Source organism: Malaya genurostris, chromosome 3 (assembly GCF_030247185.1).
Source record: "Malaya genurostris strain Urasoe2022 chromosome 3, Malgen_1.1, whole genome shotgun sequence".
NCBI classification, from domain to species: domain Eukaryota; kingdom Metazoa; phylum Arthropoda; class Insecta; order Diptera; family Culicidae; genus Malaya; species Malaya genurostris.
In genome coordinates, this window is record NC_080572.1 from 43,560,130 (window position 1) to 43,573,323 (window position 13,194).

General features: G+C 38.9%; 2 protein-coding genes across 2 annotated transcripts in view; one reads left to right on the plus strand and one right to left on the minus strand.

Annotated features, from left to right (window-relative positions):
- The window catches only part of LOC131439619 (ral guanine nucleotide dissociation stimulator-like 1), a 112,433-nt gene that overhangs the window by 19,528 nt on the left and 79,711 nt on the right, over positions 1-13,194 (plus strand). The gene's annotated exons all lie outside the window — the stretch shown is intronic.
- On the minus strand, positions 5,920-6,748 carry LOC131439620 (protein obstructor-E-like). The gene is made up of 2 exons (XM_058610869.1): positions 6,703-6,748; positions 5,920-6,643 (listed from the first exon to the last, which is right to left on the minus strand). The coding sequence occupies exons 1-2, from the start codon at positions 6,707-6,709 to the stop codon at positions 6,249-6,251; spliced, it is 402 nt and encodes a 133-aa protein (XP_058466852.1). The 5' UTR covers positions 6,710-6,748; the 3' UTR covers positions 5,920-6,248.

Sequence of the window (13,194 nt, forward strand, 5' to 3'; positions counted from 1 at the left end):
TGGTTCTAAAGACTGTCCCAGAAAGTATGGACGCAACCAAAAACCGCTGCCATTTCGCAATAGTTCAGAATCTGTCAATTTTTATGGCTGCGTCCTGTTGTTTACACTCTTCTCTAATCACTTGTGCAGTTGTTCATTTGTTTTCTTTAGTTTGTTTCGAAATGCGTGGACTTTCAGCAGAACAACGTCGAAAAACTGTGTACAAATGGTGCACAGAACGCGGACTGTCACTGAGAAAGATAGCAAAAATGGAAGGAGTAAGTGAAATAGCCGTGCGAAATGCAACCAGGAAGTTCGGTGAGGATAACATCTTTGAGGATAAACCGAAAACGGGTCGAAAAAAAGGTCCTGCTAACCCTCAGTTGGATAAACGTATACTGAAGGTGTTCGAGCAAGAAGCATCGATCTGGCCGAGGGTTCGAAAGCTGTACAATACGATTCTTGCTGGAAATTTGAACTGCATAATCATGGATGATGAAACCTACGTGAAACTCGATTACAAATCCTAGCCGGGACCACAATGATATACGGTGCGAGAAGGGCAAGTGTTAAACCAATCCGAGACATCGATTGAAGTCGAAAAATTTGGTAAGAAAGCTATGGTCTTGTAAGCAATTTGTAGCCTGGCAAGATTTCAAAACCCTTCATCACCACTGCTTCAATGAACAGCGAAATATACATCAAGGAATGATTACAAAAACGACTTCTACCCATGATTCGAAGCCACAAGGATCCTGTTGTCTTCTGGCCAGATCTTGCTTCTTGCCACTACTCGAAATCAACGGTAGAATGGTATACTATAAAAAAATGTCACTTTCGTCCCAAAAGACATGAATCCACCAAGTTGTCCACAACTTCGACCAATTGAGGAATTTTGGGCATTAACGAAGGCACATCTTAGGAAACATGTCTCGGCAGCCGAAACGGAATTTAATGAGGAACGTTCGCAAGAAGGTGCGCCAGCTAGTCTACAATGGCTAAGTAGCAAATGTTGAGAATAATATTCTGTTGTTGTAGTCTAATATTATCAGTATATCGAATAAAATTTGAATATCTAACACTTGTGAATTATTCACAGCGAAATCAAAGTGCGTCCATACTTTCTGGGACAGTCTTTATCTACAAATGATAGTTTATCTTCCTCTTTCTTCAGTTATAAAGTAATTTCCGCAGAGAACAGACATACAAGTAGTGATATCAATGTGTGTAAGAAATTTAACGGTTGTTTGGAAAAGTACTGGGCATATTGGCTCTTGTGTTCGAGCTTGCATGCAATGGCAATTCATACGTGCAAAATCGTACGCATGTGTATGGGCATCACATCCAGAGCGATTTAAATCGAAATGTGTTGTTTTTCTGGTAATGGTCTTCGTTATATTCCAGCCTAGTAGACTAATTTTTATAAGATGTATGAAGCAAAATGGAGCATCAAAACTATGTCAAATCTATTTCGAAATGATTTCAAATTCAAGAATTAAACCCTTCTTACTTTGTAATAGACATAATCCATTTTATGAAAATTTCGTAACTAATAAACTGTTAAGTTGATAGCATTTTTCTCGAATACGTGTGTTTAATGCCGTTTTTGATATGCCCATACTAAGAATATCTTTGATTTATTTACTATTTTGAGGCTCAATGCTTAAACTTTACGCGCTCTTATTTTTATCGTTAATATGTGGGTGAAAAAGGAATATGACGGAATATCTTGAAATTTATGCGGATTTTGCAAAAGTCGGCATGATTTGCAAACAAAACATGAAATTGGATATGAGTGAAACTGTCATATCCAATGAACACACACATACAAAACTAGTTTAATAATCAGTTACTAGGAATACAAAAAAAATTGTTTTCTTTATTATCTATCATCGGAGCTCGGAAATCAAGCTAAGTTTTGAGTTGTTTCGTTTCACTGTATATTCATTCAGTGCGCAAAACATGTCTGTCACCTCATCGTTGTACGCGTACAGCGTTGTACAGAAATAATTGTACGGAAATCACATGTCTGTCAGCGGTATAACGTGCCGAAAGAAACGAAACTAAGTGACGACGTTCTGGCCGTCAACAGATAGTAGTACGCATGGGTACCGTGCCGTACAACATTCGATTCCTAGTGGTTGGAATTGACAATATGAATTCAATGTCACACCGGCTTTTCAATATAAAATAGTCGAAACAAACAATTTTTATCGCTATTGATATATTCATAGTTGAATGTTTACTTACCTTACCTGACTGCTATAGTCCTGGGGTGTCCTTTGCTGTATCAAGCATACGTTTCCACATGACTCGGTCCATGGCTGCTCGTCGTCAGCCATTCAAGGCATGGATCCTTCGTAGATCACCCTCCACTTGATCGACCCACCTTGCTCGCTGCGCTACTCTTCTTCTAGTTCCAATCGGATTGGATTCAAGAACCATTTTCCCTGGGCTGTCGTCCGACATCCTTATGACATGCCCAGCTCTTCGTAGACGTCCGATTTTAGCTGTCCGTACGATGGGTCTCCACGTTCCGTCTTCCATCTGCACTCCGCCATAGATGGCGCTCAATACCTTTCTTTCGAAAACACTAAGGGCGCGTTGGTCCTCTGCCGCCATAGTTCAGGTCTCGTGGCCATAGAGAACAACCGGTCTAATGAGCGTTTTGTAGATGGTCAATTTCGTGCGGTGGCGTACTTTTCTAGATCGAAGGGTTTTTCTGAGTTCAAAGTACGCACGATTCCCTGCCAAAATACGTCTCTGAATTTCTCTGATGGTGTCATTATCGGCGGTCACCAGTGAGCCCAAATACACGAACACGTCAACCACCTCGACATCGTCACCGTCTATCAATATTCATGGTGGGAGCCGTGGTGTTTTTTCTCTAGATCCTCTTCCTCTCATGTATTTTGTTTTTGACGCATTTATGGCCAATCCGATACGCCTAGCTTCAGCTTTCAGTTCTATATATATTTTTCGCAAGGTAATCGATCGATTGTGTCGTATGACGCTTTGAAGTCCATGAATATGTAATGCGTGCGTACGTTGTATTCACGACACTTCTGGAGTACTTGTCTTATCGCAAATATGTGATCCCTAGTGGCGCGCGCTTGGCACGGTCCTACAAATTCCTTGTAGGCGGCGTTCAGTAATCTAATTGCGCGGTAATTGCAACAATCTAGCTTATCACCCTTTTTGTAGATGGGACACTCCTTCCATCCATTCTTGCGGTAGAATGTCCTCGTCCCAAATCTTAAAAATCATCCAGTGCAGCGTTCCAGCCAGTGCATCTCATTCATGTTTGAGCAGCTCGCCTGGCTCATTGCCCGCGTCTTTGTTGTTCCTCAGCTTGCCGATCTCCTCACTTTCGGCGAAATGGCTTTCGGCGAAATGGCATTCGCCGAAGTGGCCCATTCGGCGAAATGACATTCGGCGAAATGAACCTTTCGGCGAAATGACTTTCGGCGAAACGGCTTTCGGCGAAATGGCTTTCGGCGACATGACCCTGATCCGAAATAATGTGTGCATAGTTGGATTATTCAGTATAATTAGCTGTCAAATGAGTGGCAAGAGGTATTTTTGCATGCTTTATATCAATTGCAACGCTCATTCAATGTACATCTCGTAAGACATAACACCGCACGATTCTTGCAGTTTAGTGTAACTTTAGTCCAGCTGATGGAACCGGTGTGCCTTTAGAAAAAAACTTTACTAAGATGAAATCTGCCAAAAATGTGTTTTAAAATAGAATTCAAGACACTGTTTTGCAGATAGAAATGAAATAGCCATATCGACCTGAATGATTTGTGCCAACAATTTGTCCAAAATTCGTATCAAAAATTATCTCCATGAAATAATACACGGATATAATTCATTGCCGGTACCATGAAAATCATGAAACATTACTTTGCATGAGATTATACCTATTATTGATGATTTTGTGAGCAAGTCCCATTGAAATTTTCATAATTTTAATCATTTTGCTCATAGCATCATTAATAATAGGTAGGATCTCATGAGAAGACACGTTTCATGATTTTGAATCATTTGTCAATCATGGTACCGGTAATGGATTTTTATCCGTGTATGAGACTGCTCGAATTGACAAAACTAGGTGGGTTAAAAATATTCTTTTTAATGATAAAAATACTGTGCAAGCAAATAAATGTCTTAATTTGCACTATCCGAGAACTGTTCTAAACAAATCAACCATTATTGACTGGTATGCTGAATTTAATCGTGGTCTTGCAAACACCGAATATGCAATTCCAAGAATTGAAATTCGAATTGCTACCGCCTCCGTCATATTCGCCAGATTTAGCTCTCTGCGACTATTTTTTCTCAGATTTGGAAAGGTGTTTCCCTGAAAGTAACTAAGGAAAAATCGTTGAATAACACATGGATCAATAAGTCCCGAGACTAAAGCAGAGATGGCGCTCGTAGTAAACCAGTAACCACGTCCTTCTAGAGTACTAACCTTTGCTTGAAACGGATCAAAATTTTAAGTCGATCGGACCAGAAACAGCTGAGTTATCGAGGTGTGATGTGATGTGATGTGATGTGAAGTGAAGCCACCATCAGTTCAAGGACTTGCCAGTGGATGCGGGAAGACTTACAGTGGCTCCGATATGACTCATCCATTCACCTTCTTACTATAGCTGTTACCGAAAAGCGAACAAAAAGGGTTGGGCGGATATGTAAGTAGAGTCAAAAAGAAACAGCTGAGTTATCGAGGTTGGAGTAAAGTCGTTTTGTAGTTTGTTTAAAAAATGGAAAAAGCCGAGTTTCGTGTTTTTTTCATTGTTTTTTAATGGGTAAAAACACCGTGCAAGCGAAACAATGGATTGAAAAATGTTATCCGGACTCTTGTCCATCAAAAGCAACGATTTGTCGGTGATTCGCCGAGTTTAAACGTGGTCGTACCGACACAAATGACGCGGAACGCTCGGGTAGACCTGTGGAAGCCGTTACACCGGTAAATGTGAGTGAAGTGACAAAAATTATAATGAAAGATCGTAAAGTGAAGCTCCGTGAGATTGCTGAGATGACACAGATATCATATGGAAGTGTATTTACTATCCTTCACGAAAAATTGAGCAAGGAAAAGGTTTTTTCCAAGTGGGTGCCGCGATTGCTTTCGATGGAACAAAAACAGCAACGAGTCGATGATTCAGAAAGCAGTTTATCGCTATTTACTCGCAACAAAAAAGATTTCTTGCGTCGTTACGTGACCATGGACGAAACATGGATACATCACTACACTCCAGAGTCGAAGCGGCAGTCATCTGAGTGGCGCACAGCTGGCGAAAGCCGTCCGAAGCGTCCGAAAACGCAGCAGTCAGCTGGCAAAGTCATGGCGTCAGTTACGCATGGCGTGATTTTCATTGACTACTTCGAAAAAGGTAAATCGATCAACAGTGATTATTATATTGACTTACTGGTGCGTTTGAAGGAGGATATCGTCCGCACATGCAGAGAAAAAAAAATCCTTTTTCATCAAGACAATGCACTCTGCCACAAGTCGATGAAAACAATGGCGAAATTGAACGAATTAGGCTTTGATCTGCTTCCCCACCCCCCATACTCGCCAGATTTAGCCCCCAGTGACTACTGGCTCTTTGTTGATCTTAAAAAAATGCTCCAGAGAAAAAGATTTGGCTCAAATGAGGAGGTCGTCGCTGAAACTGAAGCTTATTTTGAAGCGAAAGATAAATTTCTTTATAAACATGGTATCGAAAAATTGGAAAAACGTTGGAACCATTGTATCACCCTAAAAGGTGATTATGTTGATGAATAAAAAAATTGCAAAAAAAATGTTGTTTCTATTGTTAGTTTCGGGACTTATTGATCCATGTGTTAAAAGTGATGTAGAAATGTTGGGACGTTGTGTTTAAACAGTGTTATATTGTTAGGATTTTTCGTACCGAAATGTTATATTTTCCAATATAATTATTAATTCTCTGTTTCTTTCCGATTAATTCTCCATGCAACTTTGAAATGAATATATCGCTTCCTTTATTTACCATCTGAATTCAACGTCATGACTGATTAGGCTATACTCGTCTAGTGAACGCAATTGTATAAACTTATATGTACAATTTACCTGTCCACAGATATGTGCTTCTGTGGCAAGAGCTAATACAAATATCATAAGCTCTTCTAAAAATGAGCTTTTATAACGAGTAGTGTTGTTGTATCAACAACATTATTTTCCCGTTCAAACCATACACAAACAACTTGTACACTGGCTTCAGGTTCCACCACATTTATTCCTTTCGATTACACTCCACATTGCTCTCCAAATCGCACTGATTTTCGACTGGATTGAAGAGCATATCCTCCGGACACTCCTTCACTTGTGGCTTGCCGGAATAGCATAGCACATACTTCGCGCACGTTTCCGGATGTTCGAAGAAGTACAGCCCCGTCTCCGGACAGTTGAAACACTCCTCAACGGTCGACTGATAGCAAGCTTGTAGTGCTTCGATAAACCGAAAACCGGGTGGACAAACCTGCGGAAATGGTTCACCCTGGTAGCAGGTGAAGTACTTGTTGCATTGCTCGGGATCATCCACGAAGTGCGTATCTGTCGGGTGGCAGACAATGTCGTTCGAGTTGGCGAAAACGACTGAAACTAAAACCACCAGTATCAGCCCTTGACCTGGGTATAGTTGAAGAAATCATTAGGAAGCCGCCGCCGAAAGCTAATCCTGTACTAACCGAACATGGCGACCTAAATCGTCTTTTGGTGAATGCTGCTATGAATCGACTGATTGGAACGGCTAATAATTTGTGTTTATATTCTCAGACATATCTAACCAGTTATCTATTAGAGATAAAAGAATATCGAATTTCATTTATAATTGATTAGAACTGGTTATTCACTAGTTACCGTTTCTGAACGGTTTTCCTTGTCTTTGGTTGAAGGTGTCTTTTTCGCAGTTTAAGGGCTGTGTTGGTAATGTACTTAGGAAAATACATACCGCTTTGTCTAAGCAGTATCGATGCCATCGAATGTCGCATTTACTTTCACTGAAACAATCATGGAAAAAATTAAATTCGTATTCAGGTGGGAAATCCCCAATATTTGGGCTTAACTTGTTATCTATAGATAAAACACCTCGAAGCATGATAAACACGAGTTAATATTCCCAATCGTTCTTTTTCGGAATAAATTGCAGCCGAAATCAGTCAGACAGACAGTTGGTAGCGATAATTTTTGTATTTCTCAAAATATCCGTTCACCAAGCTTTTTGTGCGTAACGAATTTGATACCATTACTCACAAAATATAGGGGTTATTCTTTTCTTTCTTTCTATAGATATTATGTTCCTGCAATAGTCTATTGACATGTACAAGTATAAAAAAATATCACTCTTGCAATTTTTTTTTAAATTTCGTGCTGCCCCACTGCTCTGCATCAGGGCTGATCTAATTTCTTACACTTCGTATTTGTTTGCTCGATTTCATGCAACCGACGGAGCTCTCGTTTTGGTTGGAGTAGTAACAGCAAATTGATGTCCGCTACATATCTAATTATGTTTGAAAAATGTAGGGTTCAAAAACCGTTGATGGTGACCTGCTCGGGAGATTTGTTTTTATTCAAATTGGTCCACTTGAAACAAAAACCGCTGAAGGGTTTGTTTTTGGGGTTCGACAACAGTTTCATCATAGAGGAAATTGAAAAGATTTCCCAGATTAGTCATGTCACGGTGTTACGTTGAAGTTATTCGACCAACGTTTATTCCTTTTAACAATGGTGAGTTACGAATGATGTCGGAAGAATTCGAGCAGTGGTGAGGGGTGTTACGTCAGTTGAATTTTAAAATGGCTTTAGGTATAAAATTGTTTACTATGAATGTGTGGGAAGTATCTTAATGATTCAAATGTATATTTGAAGGTTAAATGAATATCCGCATTAGTTTACTTTGCACGTCTTTAAAGTTCAGTCTATTTTACATTGCCGTTGATTTTTGATATTTTCCGGACAGTATAGCAGTAGTGATAGTTTACCAAATATACGATGGTCGCTGGATAAGTTTTGAGAAATGGCATCACTTATTTTTTCAACACATAAAGTCTGATATCTGCATGGTATAGTTTCAAATGGTATTCGTGCTAAGAACACTTTGACATTCGAGTCTATTTGTGGTATTCATAGAGAGTTGCAGTATTTTGGTTTGGTAGAAAATGGAACTATTTCGAGAAAAATGTTGTGTCATGATTTATTACGGCTTTCGTCATTCTCAACAGCAACAGATTCGGGCTTGCCTGGTTGAGATGGCAATTATTGGTCCGGGTCCGGTACGAGCAATCGGGTATGGGTCGGATTCGGGTTTAAGAATTTGCAAATGAAGATTCAGGTTCAATAATTCAAAATTCTACTACACCCGTAAAATTTCGCCGATTTTCCAGTGTTTTTACTGTTTATGCACAAATATTCTTCAACTGCCGCTCTGTTTCAATAGTTTTAAGATATTTACGGAGTTTTGTATTCATAATTACACAGACTTTTGCAATTTAAAGGAAATTTCAGTGAATTTTGTGGGTTCATCTCTTTTGACACAAAATGGACTACGTTGTCTTGGTACCACTTCAACACGTTTCGAGCGTAGTGACAGAACGCTTGATCGGACCAAAACGTTGATCTTCTGCGCTTTTTTATGAGAGATAAGAGGCGCTTCTTATGGCACTCTTCCGTGTAACTTCGTACATTTCGTTGACAAAAGAAGCACATATTTCACCATATCCACAAATCTCTTGCCAGATCATGAAATTCTTTACCAATTTAAATAATTTCTTTTTTCGAACATATACAGGAAGTTGGCGGAAGTCGGTCATGACGTAAGTTTCGTCATCCATCACAATGCAATACGACTTGGCGAACAACTTCGCGTAAAGTTCCTGGTCGCGAAATTTCGCTGTGTTGTTTGGCTTTTCATTCTGGTATGGACATATAATCTAACAACATCTAAACATATAATCCAGAGCGCTGTATAGTTTTCTTCACATAACCGACTGACACCTTGACCCACTTTCACCTCCAATCCCTTACTTCCATCGTTCGGACACTAATATGCTCCTTGAAGGTTTCTACCACACAAGAAACAGTTGTATTTGCAATTCCAAGATCTATTAGCGATCTACCTCAGGATTTTGATTGTAAGTGCACAACATTTTTGGAACTATTCTACTACTAACACTTTCAACGCACATTGACTCAGATTGAATTCAGAATCCGAAGCTTGATTTGAATAAAATGGCATGGAATGTGTACATATAATCTCGGGTTCGGCTCGGGTACGGGTAGAAGTTTTTTAATTTCCTTCGTAGGTACGTGTCGGGTTCGAAAAAATGTTCGGGTTCAAGGTAGGAAAAAAAGCTTGTCGTGTTCAGATCGGGTACGATTTTTTCATTTTAATCGAATATTGTAGGGTAGTAAACTCAAACAATCAAACGATTGCTCCGAGGAAACCAAACTCAAACGACCGCTCGAAAGCCGCTGTATGTTCAAACGCATGGTTTTCTCCCGCTTAGGGCCAACCGTGTTCGTACCTAGCATAACATCAAAGAGTCGTTGGAATCTATGCTTGGCCCTAGAAAAGTCCTAACATCGACGACATCGGAGAAATGTCGGCCGTCTAGTAAAACTTGGTCTCTTTGGTAGCATATTTCAGCATTTGGGTGTCTCAAGGTTTTGAAACAAACTGATGGAAATAAATGAAACCCTTATTAATCCACCTAGTGGTGTGATAATGCCTTTCCATTTCTTCAAAACAGTCTCATAAAAACATTTTTTATCTTTTTATTAAATAACTTGTGGCACTAATTTGGGCTCATTTTTGACACCAATTGATTCAGATTGAATCGAATAGTTCACAAAAGCATTCTTCAGTGTTTTTATCATATAGTAGACATTGCTTGAAATTTCCAAAATCGAAAATAAAAATTGATGCCGAAAGTCTTAGAATTGCATGAAAGGTCGAGATTTAGTGTCATCTTTTTTTGATATCGAGTCCCAGAATGTCGATTTTTCCAAAAAAAGTTTTTGTTGAGTTTTTGATCTCGAATAATCTAATTTTAAGATTTTCTGCATAAAAAAATTTCGATTTAGGAAATTTCATTCAGGAGCATATTAGTCTTTCCCCTATGGTGCTTTTTCAATATCGAAAATTTTCAAACTTTAACCGCTGGGCAGCACCCCTTATCCATTTCCAATTTAGCTCAAATTTTGCATGAGGACTTTTTTAGAGGTGCTTAAACTTTTGAGCCTTAGAGCGAAATTAGAGGTGATCCCAAAATATTGGCACCCTTATATATAAGAACGGTAAAAATCAACATGTTTTGTCGGTTACGTCACATATACCATCATATCTCCGGGAACATAAGTCGCAGTCATTTGATCTTCGAACTTGATCAATGGCTCAATAGTAGCTTTCAAACGAGCCTAAGCTTGTTAAAATCGGTTCAGCCATCTCCGAGAAACTTGCGGGGTAAAAAAATAACGCGTTTTGTCGGTTACGTCACTTATACCATCATATCTCCTGAACCAAAAGTCATGCCCATTTAATCTTTAAACTTGATCAATGGTCCGATAGTATCTTTCAAACGGGTCTAGACTTGTTAAAATCGGTTAAGCGATCTCCGAGAAACATGCGCGGTAAAAAAAACAACACGTTTTGTCGGTTACGTCACTTATACCATTATACCTCCGGAACCAGAAGTCACAGCCATTTAATCTTCGAACTTGATCAATGGCCCAACAGTAGCTTTCAAACGAGCCTAAGTTTGTTAAAATCGGTTCAGCCATCTCTGAGAAAATTGAACGGTAAATTCGAATAGATCACACACAGACATTTTCCGATCTCGTCGAACTGAGTCGAATAGTATATAACAATGTGGGTCTCCGAGACTCCGTTCGAAAGTCGGTTTTTTCAGCTATTCTAATACCTTTCTATAGAGGCTACACACGTGGTGAGAAAAAAGTGTAAACAACAGGACGCTGTCGAAAAATGAGATATTGTCAATCATTGCGAAATGGCAGCGGCTTTCGATTGAGTTCATACTCTCTGGGGCAGTGTTTAGATTTATAACAAGAAGAAAATAAGAATAAGGTTATTCAGAAACCAAAAGTTTCATTTATTCAAAATCAAATGATTTAATCTTCAAAGGATAAATATAAAAATAGTGAAATTTAAATCAATAGTAAATATTTTTAAACATAATAAAATTTATTTGACGCAAACAAAATTTGTGTATTCTGGAAACAATTTATTTAATGTCCTGATTTCAAATGCGTTTCACTAAATGAAAATTGGGGACGGGTATAGCGTGATGGGCAAGTCGATGTCTTCCACGCAGCCTACCTGGGTTCCATTCCCAGCCCCGCACATAGGGTCAGAAACTTTTTCTGGCCCGAGGAGACGAATGACCTTAAGATTAAAACCTCTATAATAATTCAAAAAATGTAAAATATGTTTTCGAAATTCTTTGAAGTTTTGATGCTCTGAAAAGGACCACTTAGTTTTAGAAAGATACTGATCATATTCATTCTGCACTCCATGATCGATATCTTCCTGCATTTTATTTGACTGCGAAGAAGCAGAAGAGCAACACAAAAAACTGGAACTGTCGTCTCTGTTTGGGGTAATCATGAGAATGGCTTGAAAAACAAGAAAAACTATACATTTTTTCGTTAATAATTGAAGTTTCGACCACCAATTATTTAAAATATGTAATTTTATCTGATCGAATAGATGAGTTGAAATATTTCCAAGCAATCGTTGTAATGATATCGAAATTCTGTTTGAAATTGGTTGAGCTGTAGATGTGAAAAATCTGACCTTTGTTTGTACGGATTTGTTTTCCGTATTTTGAATTTGCACCCCTGTATAGAAAACGAAGAATTTATCGTCTTTATCTACCTGAATTGACTTATCCGAAGATCAGATGTAGTAGAAAAATAAAGGTCAGTCTGGTCTCGACTGTATACAATATTAATATGAAAATCCAATCAACACGCTTGAATCAGTACAAAAAAAAACAACATAGCATCTTCTCCCACGCTATGCCACGTTAAAATCGGGCTTCATTATTGTACTTATAACGTATAATATAATAATAAGCCCCGATGAGAAAAGCTGCTTGTATTTTCACTTTCAGCTTTGCGTGAGCCAAACTATGTTGATCTTGTTATTACTCTACAGCTTCGGAATTTGTTTGCGTGAACCGTAAGCCATTTCTGTTCGTGGCGGATAACATAGTCCCAAATTTCAGGCCGTCAGCCGAAGGGAGCCTGGCCGTCTTTACCTAGTCGGTTGCCGGTCCAAATTGCTTTTCGATGCTAATTAAAAAATGGTTCGATGCAGTTTCGAAAGTGGGGCCACTGAACAGCACTTTCGAAATATGTTGATGATCGATTGTTGCAGTTCATTCTTCGCCAGATTACTGATTTGGGGAACAAACAGTTAATTAGTAGCATAGTTTAGTGTATCCGCTTGAGTGGCACATTTTCACAGGTAACACTAAAATCGGTGTTATTTTATTTAACTGTAACAGAGAATCCAACGGAAAATAATGACGTCGTTGTGCAAGACCGCATTTTTCTATTTGTGAGTGTGAGTGTTTTTTTCGTTATCATGCGAAATTTTGCAACCTGGTTGATTAATAAAATCTGTCAATCAATAAACCCGCTTGCCAATCAGTTTTCAGTAGGTGCTTTCTTCGGCTCCCGGTCAGTCCGATTTACCTTTTATCGAATGCGCTATTCGTTCACGCAGACAGACAGACCTAACGGGAGCAGCACTCAGCACAGCCAAATAACGTACGGTCAATTTTTGTTGTTGTTGTTGAAACAGTTGGTGTTCCACTTCCGATGGAGTTTGCAGTGAGCAAGATAATATACGTGATAAAAAAATGAGATGAAAAATGGGTGAATCACCGAACCGAACCCAATTGTGTTTGGTAGGCAAAAAAAAAAACTGCTGAAATTGGTTCATTTTGCATGCGTTAACATGTCTTGCTTGAGTATTCCCATGAATGAATTTGTTACTACTTGGATGCCTAGCTCCGAAATTTTTTAATGGTAATATTTGTTGTTGAATTGCGAAGAATTGTGACAGTGTTTCTTGATTAGACTGGATAGCTCTTGTGGCATTTAAGTTTGAACTTTTTCGTCCTGAATTGTATTCGTTGTGGTTCACAGTCAAGAGC